Source organism: Peromyscus californicus, unplaced genomic scaffold, assembly GCF_007827085.1.
Source record: "Peromyscus californicus insignis strain IS unplaced genomic scaffold, ASM782708v3 Scaffold_80__1_contigs__length_186622, whole genome shotgun sequence".
NCBI classification, from domain to species: Eukaryota; Metazoa; Chordata; class Mammalia; order Rodentia; family Cricetidae; genus Peromyscus; species Peromyscus californicus.
This window is the reverse complement of record NW_026294596.1, coordinates 11,125-37,254: the sequence shown is the minus strand read 5'-3', so window position 1 is coordinate 37,254 and position 26,130 is coordinate 11,125. Positions and strand designations below refer to the sequence as shown.

General features: G+C 38.9%; 1 protein-coding gene across 1 annotated transcript; it reads left to right on the top strand.

Moving 5' to 3' along the window:
- Nucleotides 1-106: 106 nt before the first annotated feature.
- Nucleotides 107-22,800, top strand: LOC128102846 (zinc finger protein 120-like). Its single transcript, XM_052726733.1, has 4 exons — nucleotides 107-133; nucleotides 20,859-20,985; nucleotides 21,183-21,243; nucleotides 22,150-22,800. The coding sequence occupies exons 1-4, from the start codon at nucleotides 107-109 to the stop codon at nucleotides 22,349-22,351; spliced, it is 417 nt and encodes a 138-aa protein (XP_052582693.1). The 3' UTR covers nucleotides 22,352-22,800.
- The last annotated feature ends 3,330 nt before the right edge of the window (nucleotides 22,801-26,130 follow it).

The window sequence follows — 26,130 nt, the reverse complement described above, 5'->3', positions numbered from 1 at the left end:
GGGTCCTTCCGGACACTGGCTTCAGACTTGGCTTTGAAGAAGAGCTGGTTCCAGCAGTTTTGTGTGGTGTGCTGTGAGTTCTGCTGCAGTGAGCTGAGCCGAGAGCATGGACAAGCTGGGAAACCATGACTTGGTGAGTGAAGGGCTGCTGTCCACAGATGAGGTGGAGCAGATAATGAGGTGTGGGGTCCAGTGTGGTGAGACTTCCTTTGATCTGGGTGGGAACCTGCCTGCACAATCCCAGTGCTGTGGAGTCCCACGTGGTACTTGAAACTCCCTGGACCCAGGGGCAGGCCTCTGAATAACTTTGTTCTATGGGCTGAATCGGCTCACAGAATTTGGTACAGGGAGCTGTGTGTAGAAATATTTTTGTGCTGAGTGAGGGTGGCCCTCACCTTTAATCCCAGCACAGGGGAGGGAGAGTTAGGCTGATTGCTTTGAGTTCAAGGCCAGCCTGGTCTATAGAGTGAGATCCAGGACAGGCATTTAAAATGACACAGAGAAGCCCTGTCTCAAAACACAAAAACAACCAAACAAAAGAAACGTTTTTGTAGTAAACTTAGACATACTTTTGGTGCACCCATGGAAAGCAGGTTGTCAAAAATGGAGAGTACCTTCCAGTACGTTTTAGAGGTTCAGCACTTTGCATTTCACTTTCATGTGTATGATTCTTTAATAGTTAATTTTGTGGAAGTTGTAAAAGGCATCTTATGTGTTAGGTAACACTCCACTATTAATGTGTGATGTAGAAGAGTATAATTGGTGATATAAAGGATTCACTAATCTTTTTGGAGATAGTAAGTCTCACAAAATAGAATTTAGTTGAGGGAGGACTACCTCAAAAAAAAAAAAAACCTCAAAGGTAAGTGCATTGTAATCAGGCCTGTTAGAGATTAGGACTGTAGGATACACATTTGTTTGGCTCCAAACCATCACAAATGAGCCACTGATTATTTAAAACAAGCCACTGAATCAAAGAATGGGACTCTAACAAGCTCCTTATTGAGGCATTACAGGGTAAAAACCAACTTTATATCCTGGTATGCCATAAAGTTTCAGTTTTCTTCTTGGTAAAAGCATAGTTCTGCCAGATGGACAATATGACAAATATGTCAAATTATTTGAAAAGTAAAACACTAGCCGGGTGGCGGTGGTGGTGCACACCTATTTTCCCTGCACTCACTCAGGAGATAGAGGCAGGTTGATCTCTGTGAGTTTGAGGCCAGCCTGTTCTGCATAGCAAGTTCCAGGAGAGGCTCCAAAGCTACACAGTAAAAATCTGTCTTGAAAATCCAAAAAAAAGAAAGAAAAAAGAAAAGAAAAAAAAGGAAATAAGAATAAAAGAAAAGTAAAACACTAATGTGTTAAGGAAGTGCCTGATCAAGCAAGGCTTTCATTTAGGCCCTCAGGCATAGATTAGGAAAATTCTTGTGCAAGCTAGTAAAACCCTTGGACCTAGGGCTAGGAAGCTTTCCCTAAGGGCCTGGTGTACTGATAAGAAAACAGAGCTCTTTCCTGAAAAGCAGGCATATGCTTTGGAGAAGCAGCAATGGTCTGGAACCAGGGTGTTTGTGGTGCGGTTACTTCAGATCCTGAGAAACCAACTCTTTCCATCACATGAGGCTATAGGTATCAGTCCACAGAACACTGTGGGCTCAGTCAGTAATGTTCCTGAGATGCCCTGTTTCCCCTTGTGAAGCATTGTTTGAATAGCCTCCTCTTTGAGTCTGCCCCATTGTATGATAGTTTCTGCTGACATCCTAGAAGTTCCCCATTTCCTTTCATTTCACCCCTGGAAGTAGTATGCAAGGTGCTGTTCTTCTTAAGAAGCTTAGGTGACATGAGACATAGCTTGTGTAATGCCTCCCCACCCCAGCATTTATCTTTTCTACCTTATACTTTTCCTCTCTTTCTCATCTTTTGTGACCTTCACCTCAGATCCCTGTCACTGAAGAAGATCCTGATGTTTCACATTAGTGGGGTACTTAAATAATTTTGGAGCCGGGCAGAGGTTGTGCAGGCCTTTAATCCCAGCACTCGGGAGGTAGATGCAGGCAAATATGGGTGAGTTTGAGTCCATCCTGGGCTACAGAGTGAGTTCCAGGACAGACTCCAAAGCTACACAGAGAAACCCTGTCTCAAAAAAAAACAAAAAAAAAAGAAAATTTTGGAAATGTATTTGCTGTGTAAGTCTTTCCTCTGTCTAAGTGAATGACTTGCACTCTTCTTTTCCTATTTAAATTGCTGAAAGTGTAACCTAAATCCTGAACCTAAATGTCACAAGGATGATTAGCATATGTGCAATGCAAAGTCTCTCCTAAGCTGGCTCCTCTTTTAGCATTAGCAGGAGATGGATGTATGTTAACATTAAAGAGAATTTTCTTCATTAATCTCTGAAGTGTGTTGAGTGACTTCTCCCTTGGAATGCATTTTAATTCTAGAAGAGCTGTATTTCAATCCTGTTAGAGAAATGTTTCTGAAACAAACTCTCTTATGTTGACACAAGTGGCCTTGGTCCCAGTCTGTTGCACTCTATGGCAATGACTTTGCTGTTCTCTATATTATACATTAAAAATCTTATATTAAATGTTATTATCACCTCATGGTTTCAAAAGTATCCATTTGAGTGATGCAGTTGCATATTCATTGCAGTAAAAGGAAAGAGATTTGCATGTGGAGCATGGTTTCTACCTTTAGACCAGAATAGAAGGAATAGTTTATTGTGTACACTGCTGGGGTAAACAGGGTAGTCAATCAGCTACTGGAGCCACCATTATGAAAACAAACCTGATTGTAGCAGGAAGAGTAATTTTATAATTTCCCAGCATGTACTGATTGATGACTTGTGAATGAAGACAGACCAGACTGGTTGGTGTTCAATTTAGGAAGGTAAACTTGCACCGAATGATATTGAATTTTCAATTAGGTAACTCTCCTATGCAGATAGTTCAGTCACTCTGTTCTCTAATGTGTCTATGTCATTAATTGTTTCATTCTTTTCTATCAAGAGCTGTTGATTATTGATTTTCCTTGGAGAGCAGTGTTTCTTGCTTGACACAGTTATGACAGTTCAGAAGTTTGAGAAATAGGCCATTGACTGTAACTGTGTGTCAGGTTACAGGTCACAGCAGCCAACAAGTGCATATGATAAGATCAACCTATATTTTATTAATGATATTCCCTCTACTAGAGAAAATTCCACTCTTTTTTAAAGTCAATATAGCTAAGGTTCATTTTTTGTTTTCTTTTTATTTTTTTTGAGACATGGTTTCTTTGTGTAGCTTTAGAGCCTTTTCTGGAATTCACTCTGTAGCCCAGGCTGGACTCAAACATACAGAGATCTGCCTGCCTCTATCTCCGGAGTGCTGGGATTAAAGTTGTGTGCCACCACCACCTGGCATAGTTAAGTTTTTTATCTTAAAAACTGCATTATTTTTATCACTTTAAAATATCACTTATTGGTATTATATTTAACATTTTAAAGAGCATTACTGATCTTATCTATTTGTTTCTGTTCTCTAATGTGTCTAAGTCATTAGTTGTTTCATTCCTCATCTATCAAGAGCTGTTGATTATTGATTTCTGTGTAGAGCAGTTTTTTCCTGTAGCCCAGGCTTGCCTCATGCTATGTAATGGAGAATTGCATAGAACACTTAAACCTGCCTCTGCTGCCAAGTGCTGGAAAGACAGACCTGTATCTTCTTCTAGGCTGGGCACAGTGAGAAGGAAAAATAGAGCAGTTAATAAGTGTTCTACAGTCTCCTTGTCTTTTTCTGGGGCACAAACTTGAAGAGGGACCTGTGTAATAATTGAGTTCACGGAGCACCTTTGAAGTTGATGCATTGAAAGGCCAGAAATGGAGGGACAGGACAAAGGGTGAGAGTTTTCCTGTTTCAACAGTATTTGAGATGAGCGATGTGGAGTGATGTAACCAATTTTAGATGATCCACAAATGTCCTGACTGGCTGTTTCTTGGGGTCTACAGAGCAGCACATTCAGTAATCTGGATAAAACACTGACCCTATATTGAAACAGAATTACTGTAGTTACACTTGGTCAATCACTCTAGACAATCTGTGTAAAGTGGTGTGGCCCTGCTGAACAGGACTGCTATTTTCCTTGTTAAAGATGTGTAGCCTCAGGAAAAAAAAATGCATGTGAGTAATCCTTGGTTTGCTCTCAAACAAATCCCTAGTATCTGGAACACATGGCCATGAACTCAGTTCCAACTCTTCCAAATAATTCTTTGAGATTATGACTATGTCATGTCTATGCTCTCTTTCCTACCTACAAGCCCTACCATTGACCACTAATTGTTTTCTAATTCTTGGCCTGTTTTTCTTTAACATTTACATAGTTACAACAGTTACTGTTTGAATGTGACCTGTGTTTGGATGCAGGTCTTCCCAGATATGAAGCAAAGGTTTGGTTGCACTGGACAATCAGTGTGTATTTGTACACAAAGGACTCTGTGCTTGGAAAGGGGAACAAGAAGTACTCTGGGAGACTGGAAGAATTTTGAAAATACAGACTTCTCAGAATAGCATCCTGTCTGCTCCTAAGGTGGGACGGGAGAGCTGAGAAGGCCTGTGCTGTGTGTGTCATTTGATGTCTGATCACCCAGTGGGGGAGCCGCCTCTGTCCTGAGTCTGAGCTGGGTAGTCTTAGCTAATGCGTGACCTCAAGAAAGCTTAGCAATTAGTACCAATGGGAAGGAGCTTGCAGGTTCTTTTCAGGATTCTCATCTTGCTCTGCTGTAGGAGCTGTGAGGAAGACCAAAATACATGCCATGGTGAGTGTGGAGCCCACTGACCTGAGACCAAGAGGAGAAGTTCTGCTGAGCTGTCAGAGCTTCTGTGACTGTGAAGGACCATGAGCCAGACTATGGTTCTTTTGGTCCCTGTGGTGATCTGAGAAATGGCGCTTCTTTGAGAATCCCTGAGTGTGGATTCAGTGGTGACGGGGAGGCTCTGCTTCCCTGGCTATGGGGCTGTGATATCTGTAATATATTTGCATGTTGTTAGGCAAGTGGATAGAGCAGATTCTAGATCATGTGTTATAACCCATGTGGAAATAGACATTAAATTATTCTTCTAAACTGTTTTGTGATTGAGCATCAGTGGGTCTTGAAGCCACATGGGGACATGAGAGTTCAATGAGTCACAGCATGTGATTTCCTCCATTTGTGAAGAAAGCTGTAGAACTTGAGGCCTCTCTGTTTGGAAGATATATCCATAGCTATAGAGTCAGAGACAGCATTTAAAGTTTACTTTGAGATAATTTTGAGGGGTTTGTGAAATTTGTGTTTATTTAAATTCTATACACAGAATTACAGGCAGTTGGATAATATTTGTCATGATCCCATATTTCTTCTGTGTTCTTCATTTTGTCTCTTCATTAAAAGTTGATTTTATTTTTCTGCTTTTGCTCTTCGCCTTTTCTCTCCATCTACTTCATTCATTCTCATGTATTGTACATATTCTTGATTGAAAAAAATAAAACAAACAAAAAATATTTTTGATATGTTTATGTTACTGTAATTATGGTTTTTTTGGTCGTGTCAGATATGGAGGAATAGGAAAAAAAACTTGGTTGCACCTATTTTTGGCCCTCTTCATAGGGTGATTAAAGTCAGGCCCCAGCCTTGCACAGATATTTCTTACTTAGCTGTCTCACTGCTCCTCAAATAAACATAGCTGAGATATTTAATCAGTATAATATTGTCTTCTTTTCAAATTATAAATGTATTATCATCTAATGGTAGAGGAAAACAGAACAATTTGAGTAATAGATCCTTGCAAATGGTAGTGATATACTCCTTTCCTTTTTTTTCCTTTTGAATGTGTTAGTTTATTCTGAGAATTAAGCTCTTGTTCATTACATTTTTCATAACCACAAGTGAATGCCATAGAATTGTCTCAGTGGTAAAGTTGATTGTTGTTAAGCCTCATGACTTGAGTTCAATCTCTGGAAGACTCAAATAACTACAAAATTTTCCCTTAGTGCCACATTAGGGCTTTGGCACATGCAAACCCCTACAATGGCAAATACCTAAATAATTTTTAAACCCCAATAAATGTCATTGATGTCACTTGCTGCCAGAAGACTCCTTGGTTTCATCTCTGGAACTCACATAGGAGAAGTAGTTAATAGACACTTTGAAGTTGTCCTCTCACTGCCACATACACATGATGGCACAGGCATACATGCACAGAGTTCAGACATTTTTAAATGGATAAAATTAATAAAGCAAGTAACCCAGTTATTGGGAATATATGAAATGATTAGCCAGTTTACATTATAATTACAGAAATTCAAGAGGTATTACTGTTCAATGCTGTGGGATGGTCTGTATGTCAAATGTGTTGCTGATTGGTCAATAAATAAATCACTGATTGGCCCGTGGCCAGGCAGCAAGTATAGGCGGGACAAGGAGGAGAATAGAGCTGGGAAGTGGAAGGCTGAGTGAGGAAACACTGCCAGCCGCCATCAGGACAAGGAAGATGTAAAGTACCGGTAAGCCACAAGCCACATGGCAAGGTATAGATTAATAGAAATGGATTAATTTAAGCTGTAAGAACAGTTAGCAAGAAGCCTGCCACGGCCATACAGTTTGAAACCAATATAAGTCTCTGTGTTTACTTGATCGGGTTTGAGTGGCTTGGGACTGGCGGGTGAGAGAGATTTGTCCTGACTGTGGGCCAGTCAGGAAAACTCCAGCAACAGTTCAATGCAACATTGATGATTTCTTTTAAAATCTTATGTTATCATTTAATTCTCTGATTTAAAGATAGAACATTTAAAAACGTATTTCATTTGGCCTTAGAGGAGCATGCCTGCAATCCCAGCATTTGGGGAACAGTGACAAGCTAATATCTCTGAGTTTGAGGTTTCAGGTAAGGTTGGTTCAAATAGTGAGTTGCACTACAACCATGGCTTTGTAGAGGTATCCTATCTCAAAACATTCTTAAAATAGCCAGGCAGTGATGGTGCATACCTTTAATCCCAGCACTTGGGAGGGAGATCTCTGTGAGTTCGAGGCCAGCCTGGACTACAGAGGGAGTTACAGGAAAGACACAAAGCTACACAGAGAAACCCTGTCTTGAAAATCCAAATAAATAAATAAATAAATAAATAAATAAATAAATAAATAAATAAATAAATAAAATTGTTAAAATATATGGCATATCTCAAATTATAGATCTTTTTCTATAAAATCTGACTGAACACTGACTGGTTTCAACAAATCAGGTTTGTTATCTTGGCTCACATCAAGGGAATTGTGTTAATAATGAAAATAAGAAGCAAAGTAGAGAGTCCATTCAAAGAGGGTAAAAAGCCATTGAACTCTTTGATAGCCATCTAGAGGGGACTTTCATCACCTTCAAGTGACAGGAGACAGAAGAAGTAACCTGGCATCTTAATCTACATTTTAATGTCAGATTTGGGAGCTGGAAAGTTTACTGAATATTCATGTTCCTCTTGGACACACAAGTTTGGTTCCTAGACCCAGATGACCCAGAATTACCTATATTTCTAGGTCCTGGAGATGTGTTGCATTCTTTAGTCCTGCTAGGGTACCAGAAATACAAACGGTGAAAAGACAGATATGTGTATGATTTGATACTTTTGGAAAAGTTTTTCTTCATGCATATGTTATTTTCAAAAGGAATGAAGTTTGATTTATATGTATAAGTTTTCCTAGTGTGTATATCAAGAACATGCCAAGTACTGGAGTATATCATAAGAGACTGTCTGATCCCAGGTGCCTGTAGTTACAGAGAGTAGTGAGCTGTCTTCTGGGTGCTGGGAATCAAAGTCAGGCCCTGTGAATGAACAGCCAGTGCTCTCAGGTGTTGAACCTTCTATTCAGTCCCATGAAAATGTCATTATAGCAGTGAGGTGTGATGGATGATCCTGATTTCATCTTCAATTCAGCCCTTATTTTCCAAAAGTAATACAAGATTGAAAGGACCCAAAATTAACTTAGACATAGTACTTAAAGAAGTTTCCAAGCCCAAATCTCTACAAAATAAGGAAAGAGTGCAAGAAATGATCAGAAGTGTAATTGGAAAAGCAAGTCTTTTTTTAAAGATTTATTTATTTTTATTATATATGCAGTGTTCTGTCTGCATGCCAAAAGAGGTCACCAGATGGTTTCCAGCCCCCAACAATACACGTCTTAAAAACTGTCTTACTGCTGGACCAAAACCATTAGACATGAGTTTATTTCCAATACCAAAAAATGAGCAGCAATGTGAGTCCACAAGGACAATTGGCAGGTGTACCCTTGCTGGAGTTTATGCCTCCTGTAAGGAGAGGAGAGGAAATAGCAAGAATGAAGACTGACTTGTCTGAATGGAATCCTATTTTATTTCCTTGATACCTGTAAAACTCTCTGTTGGAGCTCCTAATTGCGGTGACTCCAGATGACATCCAGCTTGTCAGGAGATCTTGCGACTTAAGCAGAAGTCACTGTAAACCAGTGGCAATCAGAAATTCAAAAAGAGCTATAGAGTATGGAGGAAGTGTTAGAAGACAGTTTTCGGTGTGAGAGCCCAGGATCAAATGACCAGACAGGAATGCTTAGGATATACCTGAGAAAAGCTGTGTTGTACTGTGCTCTCTGTATTGACTCAGGTGTGGTGAATTAGTGCATTCCAGGTCTCTCACTCTTTCCTGTTTTGACAACTACATGTAGCTGTCCCTGACAATTTTCTGCAGGTCCCCTTTTTCTGGTCCACATTTGGGCCTTAAAACTCCTCAGTCTGCACCTGTCAATCCCTGTAACCTACATTCCTGGTAGGAATAAGGATGTTCTAAAGAGATATTTCTACCTCTTTTTTGGCTAACAATTAGTGGAAGAGTGGACCACATGAAATTGTATTTTCATCAAGTAGTGGTGGCACACACCTTTAATCCCAGCACTCAGGAGGCAGAGGCAGGTGGATCTCTGTGAGTTCGAGGCCAGCCTGGTCTACAAAGCAATTTCCAGGAAAGGCACAAAACTGCCCAGAGAAACCCTGTCTCAAAACCGCCCCCCCCCCCAAAAAAAGAAAGAAATTTTAATTTCATTGGGCATCTCATTGTTGGAAAAGACTTGAATCCTCCAGATGATAATTCAGCATGGTTTTAAGATGGGAAAAAAATAATTACATGGCTTCATTAGATTACTTGGTTTTGCATATCTTTTGCCTTCTATATAAACCTCTTAGGACCTCAAGGTGGATTAGTTATCTTATTTTTTCTTTATTGTTCCAAATTTGTCAATTTGAATAAATATCATGTTTTAAATTTTCATTAATAATTTGCTTTTTTTCCTTTTCTCTTTTCATTTTGTAAAGAATAGTATTACTATGACTCCCTGGCTGGCGTGGAACTCAACTACAGACTAGTCTGTACTAGGATATCAGAGAGATCTGTTCACCTTGTCTCCAGAGTTCCTGCATTATAGGTGGGCATGTTGCTCACTGGATAACTTGGTTCATTCAATTGGCTTACTGAAGATGAGTGGCTGTGCCTGCCTAGTTAGAGTAGCCATGGGAGAGGTTCTGATCCTATCTTCAGTAACAGAAGAAGGTTCCCATCAAATGTATCCTGCCTGCCTTAGTGTTACCTTTCTTCCAACTCTAAGAAATTTTATTTTTCTTTATTACTGAGTCTGTTACAACTCATCAATGACCTGGGAAGAGTTCTGTCCTTATTTTGCAGAAAGTGAAACCCAGGCTCACAGAGATAAGTATTTTTGAATATAGTTAAGTATTATTGTTCATGTAAGTCATCCCATCATTCTAATGCCTCATGAGATGCATTTGAAGCAACTTAGGCTAGACATGGTGGCTCAGGCCTGCAATCATGGTACTTAGAATTTGGAGATAGGAATTTCAGGTTTTCAATGTCATCCAAAATGAGAATGCTCAATGGGTTATGGTTGGAGTATGAGACCAAAATGAGCCATCTTAGAAATAAGACCAAAATGCTTTCACCCTAAAATTAAGTCCTAAGAGTTCTCCTTTTGGGAATAGGCCATTAGTTACTGAAACCAGTCAGTTCAGATTCCAGAAACCAGGAAGTGTAAAAGTACAGAGTCACAAGATAGTCACGAGGTAATGCCTATCAGACTATGGAATGTTCTCTCCCTGGTTTCCAGGGTAACTGACCACAGAAATGCCCCCACCTGAGGGTAGTCAATGAGAAATGGTGGCAGGCAACCACTCCCTTAGAAGTAATTTGTAGCAGTCCCTATAAGTGAGCCAATCAGAATTGTACCCGTACTAGCACCCCTGAATGATGTAACCTTGTGATTTTTCCCTTTAAAAACTGGGCTTGTAGATAGGTGGGCACTTCCTCCAGCCTCCACTGCGTTGGACCTATTGGATGAAGTCCCTGCCTAGGCTTGTATTGGATATCCAGAATTAAACCTTGCTTTTGCATTCTATCATGCTCATCTTTGGTGGTCTCTCTGGGGGTCATGATCTGGGTACAACAAATTAAAATGTATGAAAATAGATTTTAAATAAAGAAGTGGCCTAGGGAGATACCTTAACAATTAAAAGCAGCACCAGTTGTTGTTATATAAGACACAGGTTCCATTTTAACTAGCCATCTCCTGTAACTCCTCTGGCCTTTGCAAGTACTCTGTACAAATGCCTGGAGGCAAACATCTGTACATATAAAATAAAATAAAGCTTAAAAATGAAATCCTTTAAAGTATACATTTTGACATAACTCAACAGCTTTTACAATCAAATGTTTTTCTGCAGTTAAAAGTCCCAAAGACAACACATTCCAGATTCTCTGTGTAATATCTATTTTTACGTGGCTTATTTTTTATACTACCTTTACTGTCTCTTTAAAGACTTTATTTTTTAAAACTATGTATTTGTTTCTATAACTCTCTATATCATCTTTTTTGTCTCTTTCAAGCCTACGTATCTTTTACACAGATTGTAAACTACTACATCTGAATCTGTCTTATTGTGAATCTATTGCCTAAAACTGCAGCAGCTGTGGCTGCTGGCTGCACCCACCTTAGTTTCCCAACATGGCGGTGGTTTACCATGAGCTCTGGGAGCTATCGTGGGTCTATGCTTTTATCCAAGCAGCGTGTAGCCCAGAAACCTCTTTTTTTTGTTTTGTACTAGAAAAGGCTAAATCCACCATGCAGCTTAATGTGCCACTTGCAGAGGCCTCATTCCCACCATACGGCAGGTCGAGCGCACACACCAGAAACCCACAAGTAGCTCAAACTGGCAGCTGCCGCTCATTTGAGAGAGACAATTAGGAACTGTTGTTAGCTCCATTTTAAAATCTGTTTCTCAATTTTTAGGTGGAAACTCTTGCCACCACGTTGGACGCCATTTGTAGGTAGAGTTTTCCTGCCTGGCCCACAGTCAGGACAAATCTCTCTCACCCGCCAGTCCCACAGCCACTCAGACCCGACCAAGTAAACACAGAGACCTATATTGGTTACAAACTGTATGGCCATGGCAGGCTTCTTGCTAACTGTTCTTACAGCTTAAACTAATCCATTTCCATTAATCTATACCTTGCCACATGGCTCGTGGCTTACCGGTATCTTCACATGCTGTTTCTAATCATGGCAGCTGGCAGTGTCTCTCTGACTCAGGCTTCCACTTCCCAGCTTTATTCTCCTCCTTGTCCCGCCTACACTTCCTGCCTAACCAATGGCCAATCAGTGTTTTATTTATTGACTAATCAGCAACACATTTGCCATACAGAACATCCCACAGCAGTGGGGCCTCGCCAAATATGGGTGGGAACCTGCAGCCAGAATCCCTGTCCTGTGAGGTCCCATGTGGTCCTTGAAATTTCCTAGTCCCAGGGAAGGCCTCTGAATAACTTTGGTCTGTGGGCTGATTCTGCTCACAGAAGGGGGAGCAGGGAGCTGTGTGTAGAAAGATATTTGTAATTAAATTAAACATTCTTTTTGTTTGAATGTGTTATGTCCAGTTTGCAGGGATCACCAAAAACCCACTATGGAGGCTGTATCCCATAAGTGAAATCAAAGAGCATTTATTTTCAAGCTCCAGGGCATCGTTTGTCTGTCCCACACAGCAGGGAGAGCAGAGAACCCTGAGCTCAGGTGGGATTGGGTTTTTATAATAGCAATGGTTAGGGTGAGGAAATTTCCAGAATTCAGGACCCTGATTGGCTGACAATTATCTAGGGGTATCTGAAAAAAAAAAAGGTGTGTGCAAGATTCAAGGATATTTGGCTACCTTATCTAATTCTTGGAATGTTTGGGATGTTAGGTGCTTCCACATCCCTGGGTGGATCCCTGGGTGGTGTAAGCTTATTTCTTTTCCTGACTCTGGGTGTTGCTTGCTAGTAAGCCTGTCACAGAAGGTATGTCTGGGCCTCTAAGCCTGTCATGCATCTATGTGGTCAGGTTGTTTGGGGACACTTCCACAAAAGCACGTTTCTAAACTAGAAGAGGCCCAGTTTCTCCAGTACCTTCTAGAGATTCAGCACTTTGAATTTACCTTTCATGTTTAAGATCCTTTTTCATTAGTTTTGTGGAGATTGTAAAAGGCATCTAATGTGTTAGGTAGAACTCCACTGCTAAGGTTTAATATAGAAGAGTAGAATTAGTGATATAAAAGATTCACTAATTCTTTGGCGATAGTAAGTCTCACAAAATAGAATTTAGGTGAAAGAGGACTGCCTAAAAAAACACAAAATAGGTATATTCTCCAGGGCTGTTAGAGATTAGGACAGTAGGATACACATTTGTTCACCAGGATTGTCCAGACACTTGGCTCCAAAGCATTTCAAAGGAGACACTGCCCATTTACCACAAGCCACTATGTCTAATCCTATATCAAAGAATATCTAACAAGCTGCTCATTGAGGCATTGCAGGTTCACATCCAACCTTAAGTCCTGTCATGTCATAAAATTCCAATTTCTTCTTTAGAAAAGCATAGTTCTGGGTGGTGGTGGCACACGCCTTTAATCCCAGCACTCGGGAGACAGAGGCAGGTGGATCTCTGTGAGTTTGAGGTCAGCCTGGTCTATAGAGTGAGTTCCAGGAAAGACGCAAAGCTACACTGAGAAACCATGCCTTGAAAAAAAAATTTCCTCTAGAAAGGCACAGTTCTGCCAGATGGGCAATATGGCCAAGTGGCAAATGTTTGAAAAGTAAAACACAAGGTTTGTGGTGGTAGACACCTTTAATCCCAGCACTCACTTGAGAGGCAGAGGCAAGTAGATCTCTGTGTGTTTGAGGACAGCGTGATCTACAAAGTGAGTTTCACGAGAGGCTCCAAAGCAATACAGTGGAACCCTCCCTTGGAAAACCAAAAAAAAAAAAAAAAAAAAAAAAAAGAAAAAAAAAAGAAAAAGAAAGAAAGTAAAAGAAAGAGAAAAAAGAAATGTAGACCTGGGTGGTTGTGATGCACACCTTTAATCACAGCACCGGAGAGGCAGAGCCTGTGGATCTCTGTGATTTCAAGGCCACCCTGGACTACAGATCGAGATCCAGGACAGGCACAAAAAACTACACGGAGATACTCTGTCTCACAAAACCAAAAAAACCATAAATAAATAAATTAATAAATAAATAAATAAAAAATAAAGAAAGAAATGGAAAACACTATTGTGTTACAGAGTTGCCTAATGATGCAAGGCTTTCCTTTATGCCCTCAGGCAGGAAGGAGGAAAATTCTTGAAAAGGTAGTTAAAACCTAGGACCTAGGACATGAGAGCATTCCCTAAGGGTCTGATGTGTTGACAATAGAACAGCTCCTTCCCTAAAGCCAGAAATAATGTTTTGGAGATCTGGTAATGGTCTAGGGCTAGGGCCTTTGTGGTGGGGTTTTTTTCAGATCATGAATTTATCCCATTGTGTGATAGTTTCTGCTAACTTCATAAAAGTCATCCATTTTCTTCAGTTTCCCCCCTGGAAGTAGTATATAAGTTGCTATTCTTCTTAAGAAGCTAAGTTGAGGCTGGAGAAATGGCTTAGAGGTTAAGGGCACTGGCTACTCCTCTTCCAAGGTCCTGATTTAAATTCCCAGCAACTACATAGTGGCTCACAACTATCTATAATGAGACCTGGTGCTCTCTTCTGGCCTGCATGCATACATGCAGGCAGGTTACTGTATGATGCATAATAAATAAATAAATAAATAAATAAATAAATAAATAAATAAATAAATCCTTTTTTAAAAGGTGCTTAGTTGACATGAGACATAGATTGTACAAGACCTCATTCTTTTTTCTCTCTTTCTTATCTCCTTCACCTCAGAACCCTGTTACTGAAGAAGATCCTACTGTTTCATATCACTGGGTTATTTAAGAAATAATTTTGGAAATGTCTTTGCTGTGTAAGTCTCCCATCTGTCTAAGTGGGTGGAGTTGCAGTATTTGGTCTCAATTTGAATTACTCAAAGTGTAATCTAAAGCTTGAATCCAAATGTCACAAGGATGATGGAATATGGGGAATGCAAGATCTCTTCTAGGCTGGTTCCTCTTTGAGCATTAGCCAGAGATGGATGCATGCTTTCATTAAAGAGATTTTTTTTTCCATATTAATCTCTTAATTGTGTGGAGTGATTTCTCCCTTGGGAGCCATATTGATTCTAGGACACTTGCATTTTAATCATTTTAGAAAGATGTTTCTGACACAAGCTCTCTTATGTTGACACAAATGGCCATGGTCCCAGTGTGTTGCTCTCCAGGCCAGTGATCTTGCTGTCCTCCATATTACAGCTGCAAAATCTTAAATTGAATGATTGTATCACCTCTAGGTTTAAAAACTCCCCATTTGATTCATCCAATTTAATATCCATTGTTGTAAAAGGAAAGGACTTGCATTTGGAGCATGGTTTCTACCTTCAGACCAGAATAGAAGGAATAGCTTATTGTGCACACTACTGCGTTAAAGAGGGTAGATAATAAGCTGCTGAAGTCACCATTATTAAAAAAAAAAAAACAGAACCTGATTATAGTAGGAGGAGTGATTTTGTAATTTCTAAGCATTTACTAATTGAAGTGTTGGGAATTAAGACAGACGAGACTAATTGGAATGAAGGGACTGTGAAAATTTCATGTGCTGGAGGCCTGGCACCCTTGACCCAGCATACATTATAGGCATGTCAAGTTTCAGTTGAATGTTCTGTGGCTGGCTTGGTGTCCCAGGTCCATCACTGTAGCCTTATGTAGTTACAGAAAATTGCTAGTTCAGCCTCCATATTCTTAATTGTTTGGAATCCTAACTAGGGTCACCCATATGGGTTCCAAGATGTTTTTTTTAGATTTATTTATTATCTATACAGTATTCTGCCTACATGTGTCCCTGCAGGCCAGAGGAGGTCACCAGATCTCATTACAAGTGGTTGTGAGCCACCATGTAGTTGCCAGAAATTGAACTCAGGACCTCTGGAAGAGCAGTCGGACTCTTAAACAATGAACCATCTCCCAGCCCAGGTTCCAGGTTGTTTACATTGCACTATTTTCATAACCCCTGCTAAAAGCTCCCCTATTCCAGTTATCTCTCCCTACCTTCTCCTCATTTGTTTCTTCCTTACTCACACGATCCTTCCTGTTCCCATCCCAACTTGCCATCAGTGCACCCAAAAAATCTATTCTATTCCCTCTTCCAAGGGAGAGCCACAAATCTCTCCTAGGGCCATTGTTTATTATTTAGCCTCTCTGCATCTGTGGATTGTACTGTGATTACTGTGATTACAGTGATTGTACTTTACTGAACTACTTCTATCTACTTATAAGTGTGTACATACCATGTTTGTCATACCATGTTTGACTCACTCAGGATAATACAGAACTAAAGAATCTTGACAACATCAAACCAAATAATTCATTTATAATGGGACATACCTCTAAACATAACTCTCAGTAGATGAATCTAAAGTTGCTGAAAAAGACTTGAAGAAATGTTCAACATTCTTAGCCATCAGGGAAATGCATATTAAAACTCCTTTGAGATTTCATTTTATATCTCCCAGAATGAGAAGATCAATAATACAAATGATAGCTAATGCTGGCAAGGACGTGGAGCCAGGGGAGTCACTGCTTTGACAAGTGCAAACTTGTACAGTCACTGTGGAAAATAAATATGCAATACTCTGAAAATGGGTAGTCAATCTACATGAAGACGCAGCTTGGGCATATACCCAAATGATGGTCCTGCACCCTACCATAAGGACAATTGCTCAACTAGATTCATAGTGGCTTTATTTATAATAGCCAGAAACTGTTATGTCTGTGAGAGATTTTGCTGATTGATGATTGAAATGAGAAGGCTCCTCCACCTAGGGTAGCAGGAATGGCTATTCTACCTAGGGTGACTGTAGCAAGAACATACCCCAGTTATGGGGAAGGAATAATCACTCTTGATTCAGACATGGTATAACACTCATTTATTCACACAGTAAGATTACAAGTAATATTTATCCTGTCTTCCAAATGGAAATGGAGTACCTCTCCAGGTGTACAGGTCCGGACTTGCCACATCTTTTCCTATGGATCTTGGGTCAGCCCTCCTCCGGTTAGCCACGTCTGCACTGGGGACAGGATCTCATGTCTCATGCAAGGGTCTGACGAGATCTGTTGATCTTCTGATCTGATGATCTGAGGCTTCATTTTATATCCTTCCTGGTAAGGTTTCTAGTCTTATCCCAACTTCCACACATAGATTATATCTCATCTCTACTCCATTTGTGGTTTACTTAAGTCATTCTATTGCTTATCACTCCTGTTCACCCTAGGTCTTACATGTTCCTTACAGTGACAATAACCCTAAGAAAGTGGGCCTGGGCTAGAAAAGGGAGCCAACTGAGCATGAGACAGTTACTGCCAAGAGACAACACCAGAAAGCAATCTTTGCCTGTGGGTTTTGCCTTCAATTGTTAGCATGGGTTTTTATCCTGATCTCCCAAGGTGATGGAGTGTGATCTGACACAATCAGCCAAATAAACCCATTCATTGCCTGATATGTCTTTGGTTAGAGGCTTTAATCACAGCAAGATAAAAGAAAGTTAAAACAAAAAAATGTAACACCAACAGTGATTTTATTGCCAGGTAGAACCTGAGAATGTTGTCTTTTGGAAGAATGTGGAAGATATCAGGACCTTAGTTGGCAAAAACCATAGAAAGTTACACACAGAACATTATTGGTCCATTGTGTATGACTAGGAAGATGGGAATGTTAAGAGTAATGGCAGAAAGTGGAGATTGAGACTATAGAATTTCAGTCAAAATGACTCAGTAAAAATTAAGCTAACAGTCATTTGTGTCATATTTTGGCTCCAAATGATTTCTTATTCTGTCAATGCCCAGGATATTTATTAATGCAGAATTAAAAAATAATGTGCTAGTTTCTTAAATGGAATATTGATTCTGTTGGAGTGTTTTTATAGACTCATTCAGGTGAACAATGGAAGAAAACAAGAGAGGAAGAAACAATTGAAAATGAGAAGGTAGTTTCAGAGGGCAGTGAAGTGCTGAAAAAGGCAAGGGTTTTCAAAGACTTGATCACCGTTATTCAGAAAATGGATGCATGAAGGGTAATGGAAGGTCTCCTAAGGTTAATGCTCTATTTACGTAGTGCTTGAAATTATGAAGGAGAAAGCACAGTGATTTCTAGTCCCAGGAAGCAACTTCATACAAAATCTGTTTCACCTGTGGTCCAAGCATGTTTTTGTCCATCCCAATCAAGAAGTGAAACTTTGCAGGATCCCCCATCATCTGCTGGTCCTGGAAACAAGAGAGAATCAAAATTTAAGGTTATCAATTCTTAGCCTCTGGTTACAGTTCAGCATTTTTGCAGGCATCTATGATTGGCAGAGACAGAAATCAAGTGAGGAGATTGGGAGGGTTCACTGCATGAAGTAGTGAGGATTAGGCTTGGTGCTTTTTTATTCTTTTTTAACTCTTCACTCCTTTGGTGTCTGGCTACCCAGTTCTAAAATTAATTGCACACATAGAGGCTTAGTCTTTCTTATAATTGCATGGCCTTAACTTGGCTTGTTTCTAGCCAGCTTTTCTCACCTTAAATTATCACATCCACCTTTTGGCTTTTAACCTCCTCTATTCTGCATACCTTTCTTTTCTTGTTACTCCATTGCTTGCTGTGTAGGTGAGGGGATGGCCCCTGGTGTCTTCTCTCTCTTTTTTTTCTTTCTTCCTGCTTCTTCCTTTTTTCTATGTAGATTTTTTTCTCCCATTTATTATCTCTGACTGCCAGCCTTGCCGATCCTTTCCTGCTGAGCTATTGTCCATTCAGCTTTTTATTAGATCAATCAAGTATTTTAGACAGGTAATGTATCACAGCTTCACAGAGTTAAATGCAACATAAAAGATTGCAACACATCTTTGCATCATTAAAAAATGTTCCACGGCATACACAAATATAACACATCTTAAAATAATATTCCACACACCTGCGTTGCATTTTGTGACCACAAGATGTTGAGATACCTAACCTATGAGACATCTTCCATTTAGACTTAGCTGCATATAGACAGTAGAAGTAACCATAGAGATAAATGTTTGGGAAATTGCAGGGATAGGGCAATCTAAGCCCTTTTGAACTGAAGCCCCTTGCATCTGAGACAGAGATACAGGATTTGTTGTTTTTCTTCCTGTGCTTCAATCTTTTCTTGGTTCAACCTTCCCTCACTGTGTCTCCATTTCGCTGTTTTGGAATGTGAATGGTACTGTGTGCCATTGTATGTTCAAAATATGTAACTCTACTAATTTTACAAGATATCACTGTCAAGAGATCATCTTGAGGATCAGAAGAGACTTTGGACATTTGAACAGTGTAAGGGCTGTTACAGACTATGAGGATCATTGAAGTAACTAAATGCATTTTCTTCATGAATGACCATGAGCCTTAATGACTTGGGTCAAAATGTGATTGATTTAAAAACCTCCCAGTTAAGACACTGTATTTGGACACATGTTTCTCCTTGGATATTTCTTTGTATTGTTTTGAAACCTTTACTAGGAGGAGTCTTTCTGGATAAAATTCCTCACTAGGAGTGTAATATGCATCTCAACAGTCTCAACACATTTCCTGTTTGTTCTGTATACTGTGTTGTGTTGAAATTAATCAGCCAACTTCCTTCCTGTTCTGTCATGCCTTCACCAACATTATAGACTCTATCTCAAAATCACATAAGATAGAGTAGAAGCAATTGTAATTCAGTGATAAGGCAGTTTGGTAGCCTGCTCTTTTAATTTTTTGTTGTTGTTGTTTTGGAAGACAAGGTTTATCTGTGTAGCCCTGGCTGTCCTGAAAGGAGCTCTGTACACCAGGCTAGCCTCAAACTCAGAGATCCCGCTGATTCTTGCCCCCACATCCTGGGACAAAAGGAAGGCCAACATTCCTAGCTTTTTTGTTTTTATATTATTGGGTGATGGGCTTGAGATGTAGGTTTATACATGTCAAACATATGCTGTTTTACAGATTTTCACCTGTATCTTGTACTTTAAAATTTGGCAGAGAGCATCCTTCTGTTTCTCAGGATGGCATGCACTCATGACACTAATACTGCCTGCACCTTTTGAGTCATTGTATAGCTGGTATATGAACTTCTTCCTGCCTGTTGTGTTTTGTTTGAATTTTTAAGTGACTATGAATATTTTACCTGTATCCATGGATATACCCCAAATGGGAACCTGGTCATCACAGTAATCAAATGATGATCTTAGAAACCCTGAGTTGTGATCTCTCATGTAAGCAAGAGCAATTGAGCCCACCTCCATGCAAAACAAACAAGAGTTCTTTGCTGCTATACCATCTGTCCTGCTTTGTGTTGATTATATTTGATCAACATTTATATTTCTAAAGTTTTCTTCTGTCCATTTATAACTGTTACAATGTGCAGTGCCTTTTATCAAAATCTTATTGATGTTACAGTTTGAATTGGGCACTTCATGTTTTTGAAGATGAAAACAGAACTGTAATGAATTCAACACTCTTTCAAGGAACTTCAGTAAAAACCTCTGAGTTTCCTCTGTAGCTAGAGTTTTCCTGCCTTGCCCACAGTCAGGAAAAATCCTTGTCACCTGCCAGTCCCACAGCCACTCAGACCCAACCAAATAAAAAAAAAAGACTTATATTGCTTACAAACTGTATGGACATGACAGCCTTCTAGCTATCTAATTCTTGCATCTTAAATTAATCCATTTTCATAAATCTATACCTTGCCACGTGGCTCGTGGCTTACTGGCATCTTTACATGCTGCTTGTCCTGACTCCTTCCGCCTTCCTGTTCTTTCTTTTCTCCTCTCTGTTAGTCCCACCTATACTTCCTGCCTAGCCATTGGCCAATCAGTGTTTTATTTATTGACCAATCAGATCAATTTGACATACAGACCATCCCACAGCATTCCTCTATTTTTTTGTTGATTTTTGCATGGAAGACAAGGTCTTAATGTATAGTTCTGGCTTTTCTGGACCTGATTTCATAGACTAGACTTCTATTCAAATCAAAGGCAGATATACCTGCCTCTGCTTTCTGCGTGCTTGGGTTAAAGGTATGAACATAACACATAGTTTCCCTAACCTACTTTTCTTTTCTGTAGTTCGTATTATTCATACAATTTCACTCATATGTACTCTGTACTGTTGATCTGTTTACTTGTCTCTCTATGTTAATAGGTATTTCTCTTGCAAAGTAATATCTCATTCAAGGGGTACATAATTGACAGAGGTAAACCTTCTATTTAGTTTTCATCTAAAGTGACTTATATTGCAATATCTGTTATGAAATATTGTGGGAGGATCAGAATTATATGACTATACTGTCAAAGAAGTATACATTTACAATACTTTCTGCTGTACACATGTATGGGATGTTTTAGAATGTAGTGACCTATGATGATGTGCATGTTGCTTTCACTTGGGAAGAGTGGAATTTGCTGGATCCTTTCCAGAAGAATCTCTACAAAGATGTGATGCTGGACACCTACTGGAACCTCACTTCTATAGGTAAGACTGAATATTCCTTCATGTTTTAAAATAAGGGGACAATATTTTCTTGGTTATTGATTCTCTTCAGTAATTTGATTGAGAAAGGAGAATGAGGTGAATAATTCAGTCATGCTTCAAAGAGTCACTGAAGATAGTAACTTAATTTCACACAGTTTCCAATAAAATATCATCCATTTTCTGATACTATATTTTAGGGTACATTTGGAGAGACAATACTACCGATGAACATTTTCAAAGATCCAGAAGACATGGAAGGTAATTGTCTTGTGCAAGTTGATAAAAATACACCTGTGAAGAAATTGTAATGTGTTCTGGAAGTATTAAACAAATGCAACAGTGTAAATAAGCACTGTTTGAAGTGTGTTGGTGATTATTAAATTCTTACAAAGCACATACCTCAATTTTAAGTAGGTGAATTGCATTTGCAGGCCATTATTTTAAGAAGACAAGGGGAAAATGCCTCAACAGCTATCAACTTTTGAATCATTGCACCATGAGAACTATGCTGTAGGACTGTAAACCCATTTATTTTATCCTACTCATATTACAAAATTAATAATCAGTGAACAGGTGAGATGTATATCTCCAAAAAATTCTAGTAAGCAGAGTCTATAGTAAAGATAGTATTGCTCATACATTTATTGTGACTGTACTGTTTAGTGAGAAGGGCAATTAGAGTCAATAGTCAATGTGCACTGTAACGGAGAAATATTAATCCCTATTATAAGTCTATGAGGACAGGAAGTCAAACTGAATTCATTGTGGAAACCTTTTATTTGTCATTCTTCCTTTACTAGGTATATCATTTGTCACTCTGGGTACAAGACATATGAGCATAGAGATACGGAAAGACATATCATACCTCTCTCTCAGACCAATTAGAAGATATGTAGCAGTCCCCACATTGAATATATTTGTTGAATTTGATGCAATTAATTGTTTTTCTAGCTTCATCCAAACACCAACAAACTCACATTACAGAAAAGCCCGATGAGTACTAGGACTATGTAACTACAACATGAGTGTAAACATAGTGATAAACCTAAAGATCTGTTTCCTTTTATAATATGACCAAATTGTAAAAATAATTTATACATATATAAGGAGTCAACAGTGTATTGAATGTGGTAAAGCTTTTACATGTGCCAATTATTCTTGCAGGTATGAAAGAAACCAAACTGGAGAGAAACCTGTATATTTTCAACGTGGTAAAGCCTTTGCATATGAGAGTCGTCTTCACAGGCATGAAAGAACACATAGTGGAGAGAAAATCTTTGAATGTAATCAGTGTGGTAAAGCCTATAGTCATCAGAGTAGTCTTCAGATGCATAAAAAAAACTCATACTGGAGAAAAACCCTATGAATGTAAGCAATGTGGTAAAGCCTTTGTTCATCACAGTAGTCTTCAAAGGCATGAAAGAATACATACTGGAGAGAAACCCTATGAATGCAATCAATGTGGTAAAGCCTTTGTTCATAACAATGGTCTTCAAGTACACAAAAGAAGACATACTGGAGAGAAACCCTATGAATGCAATCAATGTGGTAAAGCCTTTGTTCATAACAATGGTCTTCAAGTACACAAAAGAAGACATACTGGAGAGAAACCCTATGAATGTATTCAGTGTGGTAAAGCATTTGTGTAAAAGTCATCTTGAAATGCATAAAAGAACACATACTGGAGAGAAACCCTATGAATGCATTCAATGTGGTAAAGCCTTTGCACAACAGAGTAATTTTCAAGTTCATGAAAGAACACATACTAGAGAGAAGCCCTATGAATGTATTCAATGTGGTAAAGGCTTTGCAAAGCATGGCAGTCTTCAAATGCATGAAAGAACACACAGTGGAGAGAACACATACTAGAGAGAAGCCCTATGAATGTATTCAATGTGGTAAAGCCTTTGCACAACGTGGTAATCTTCAAATGCATGAAAGAACACATACTGGAGAAAGAATCTAATTAATTTGGCAAAGCATTTGTATCACAGTCATCTGCAAATTCGTGAAACAACACATACTGGAGAGAAACCCTATGAATGTATTCATTATGATAAACCCTTTGCCTATCACAGTCATCTTCAAGTGTATATAAAAAACATACTAGAGAGAAACCTTATGAATGTAATTAGTGCTATAAATCCTTCGTATGTATCAGTAATTTTTGGAATCATGAGAAAAAGTCATATTGCAGAGAAACCCTGAAAATATAGTCTGTGTGGTAAGGTTTTGCACTTTATACAGGAGTAAAACTTTTGTGTGCATCTGATCTCTTAAAGCCTTAGCTTATCACAATAGACATTGAGTACCTGAAAATGATACTGAGGGCTATTTATTATAATGTATTAGTAAGATCTTTAACCAATACACTTATAGCCAATTACACAACATTATTTATTTTGTAGAAAAAAATGTTGAGAGTTTCAACAAACTGTTCAAGCATTATGATTTCCATTTTTATATAGTTTGGCCCAGCTATATCATGGGAAAAAATGGAATTTATCAAGCACTATGTGTAGAGTAAAAGGGCCAGCTAAAGAAGCACACTGTGTCCCTGATTCCAGAGCCAGTGAGAGATACACTGTGGTCCTGAAACCAGAGACATAATTTTAAGAGGGACCAAGTGAAAGAAACACTTTTCCCCTGAAAGCACAGCCAATGAAACACACTCTAGCTTTGACAAACTGAGCACAAAACCAACCAATCAATGAGCACAAAACGTAGCCTAACTCTGAGATTGTTCAAGCACAGGGATTGAAATCCAACCAATTCCCACCCCAGAAATCTCCCTGGAAAACTCAGCCCTAAGAAGCCCCATATAAACCATGTGCATGTTCAGTTGACTGCTGACCTTTTCCATACTGGAAAAGGAATCCAGACTCTCTCCTTGATTCCTTTCTCCACAATACATGCCTTGAATTACTTCTGAGTGAAGACATCCTTTTGCCCAAGTGGATCAGAATATCTGTAGTGACTTGGAGCAAAGACACAATGGACACTTCTTCTGGGAAACTCCCTTAGGGGAGTGGAACAGAGCAACAACTGACATCTCTGGTGGGAAAACTCTCCTGGCAGAGTAGAGCAGAGCCTGTCTCTAAGAACTCTCTCTCAGAGAGAAGCAGAATTTCTCCATCTTGTGGGGAGATCATCTCTCATGGGAACACAGCTCCAGGTATAGCCTTACTTCCTGTCATGATACCTTTCTCCTCACAGCTGTAATTATAAAGGATACCTTCCAATCACACCTGTAGGTGTAGTCTAACTTCCTAAAGACAAGGTACATTCTTTCATTAAACAATAACATAACCCTTTTAGATTTTATACTTGTCTTAAATTGCATGAAATAACTAATTCAGGTGTAAAACTTCATGGATTTGCATTAGTTCCTTTTCTGTTTTGATATTATGTCTAGGTCAACTTATAAAAGTGTTTAATTTGACCCTTAATCCCAGAGGGATACATGATTGCCATGAAAGTGGCATGGAAACAACTGTCAGATGTGGCAGCAGAAGCAGAAGGCTAAGAACTCACATCCTTAACTGTAAGCATTAAGCAGAGTGTGGCACCTATAAATGATGTGTGGATGTAAATTCTCTAAGCTGGTAGTTCCAGTAACACATTTTCTGCAGCATGGCAGTATTTCCTAAATCTTTTCAAATGGAACCACCAATTACAAGTATACATTTCTGGAACTCATGCCTACATACTTGCTTTTGGTTACATGAAACAATTCATGGTGAAGAAAAACTGTAATAAGCCATTACACCAGATAAACACTGGCTATAGGAATGAATACTTATAAGAGAAAAACTTTCATGAATGAAAAATTGTTTTACTAAAATTTGCTTTAATTATAATTATGTGATGTCAGTGTTTGTCTTTTGGAGTGTGTGAATGGACATGTTGTTCCTGAGAACATTAAACACTTGGATCTTCTTATAGCAGGAATTACAGGAAATTGTCAAAAATCAGACCTTGGTCATGGGGAATGAACATTTCTTAACTGCTCAGCTATGCCTGTAGTGTTATAAATATTTTAAAAACTATTTCTATCATTTTGACGTCAGAAAATGGGGACAACCTTATACAAGAGAAGAACCCTATTTGTGTAAATAATTTGGTAAAGACTTTTGAAAACACAGTTGTCTTCAGCTTCAAAAAAATACATTTCATTTATTTTTCATTGTAGCCTTGGAGGAATTACTTACCATGTTTACTCAAGACATATGGTTGAGACCACTGCATTGTGGTTTCTATTTTGAAACATTTGAGGTAGATACTCAAGTGTGCTCTATGTATGGCAAATCTATTTAGTGAAGTTTATTTTTTGATCTTTATATCCCTTCTGTGGCATTTGATCATCTATCGTGCTTTTACTTAGTGACAGGTATTTTTTCTGCTGTAATGTATAGAATGAGATACTATTCATCTCAGTGGTCTATTGTTTATTTAAATAGCAGTCAGTGTGTGATCATACTTTTCAAGTAAGGTTGTCTATGAATGGTGGTGGGTTGTTGTTGCTGGTTTTGTTTTTCATATTTTCACATATACCCTTGAGATTTTGTTGTTTGTTATTCATCCTGACTTGGATGTCAGGAATGATTCAGGGATACATTTGAACTCAAAATACTCATGTGTCTCTACACTCTTCCATCAACAAAAATGTTACCTGATATTTCTTTTTTTTTCATAGATTCACTTTTTATTCAATGTTAATGTTACAGAGTTCTTACACTGCCAAACCATGCCTGAGAACCCAAAGAAAGAAATGGTGCAATGGACAACCTCATCCACCTAGACAGTGTATTAAAACTTGATTTATGTGCATTTTGATAATTTCACAATCTTAAAAATTTATAACAAGACTTGGAATTTACATCTGCTGCAGGTCTTCAGTGTTCCAGTACAGTATGCCATTAAACAAACCTCTTCACATGTCTCTGTTCCCTTCTCAAACCCTAACCCCAAACAGATTGGGGTGGGGGATGGGGGGTGTAAAGCATACTTTAAGAGAAGTATGTGGCTCAAGGTGAGAGATTACTTGTTAAGGTTTCTGGTGCCCAAATAAGTTTTCAGTTTGACCAAGAATCTCAAACTTCTAATTACCCAACATGCTCCTGGCTAGCTCAGATCACGCCAACG

Coding starts and splice junctions, on each gene's coding strand:
- LOC128102846 (XM_052726733.1), top strand. CDS start 107: ATGGACAAGCTGGGAAACCATGACTTG. Junction 20,986..21,182: donor CTGGAACCTCACTTCTATAG/GTAAGACTGAAT, acceptor ACTATATTTTAG/GGTACATTTGGAGAGACAAT. Junction 21,244..22,149: donor AGATCCAGAAGACATGGAAG/GTAATTGTCTTG, acceptor TTATTCTTGCAG/GTATGAAAGAAACCAAACTG.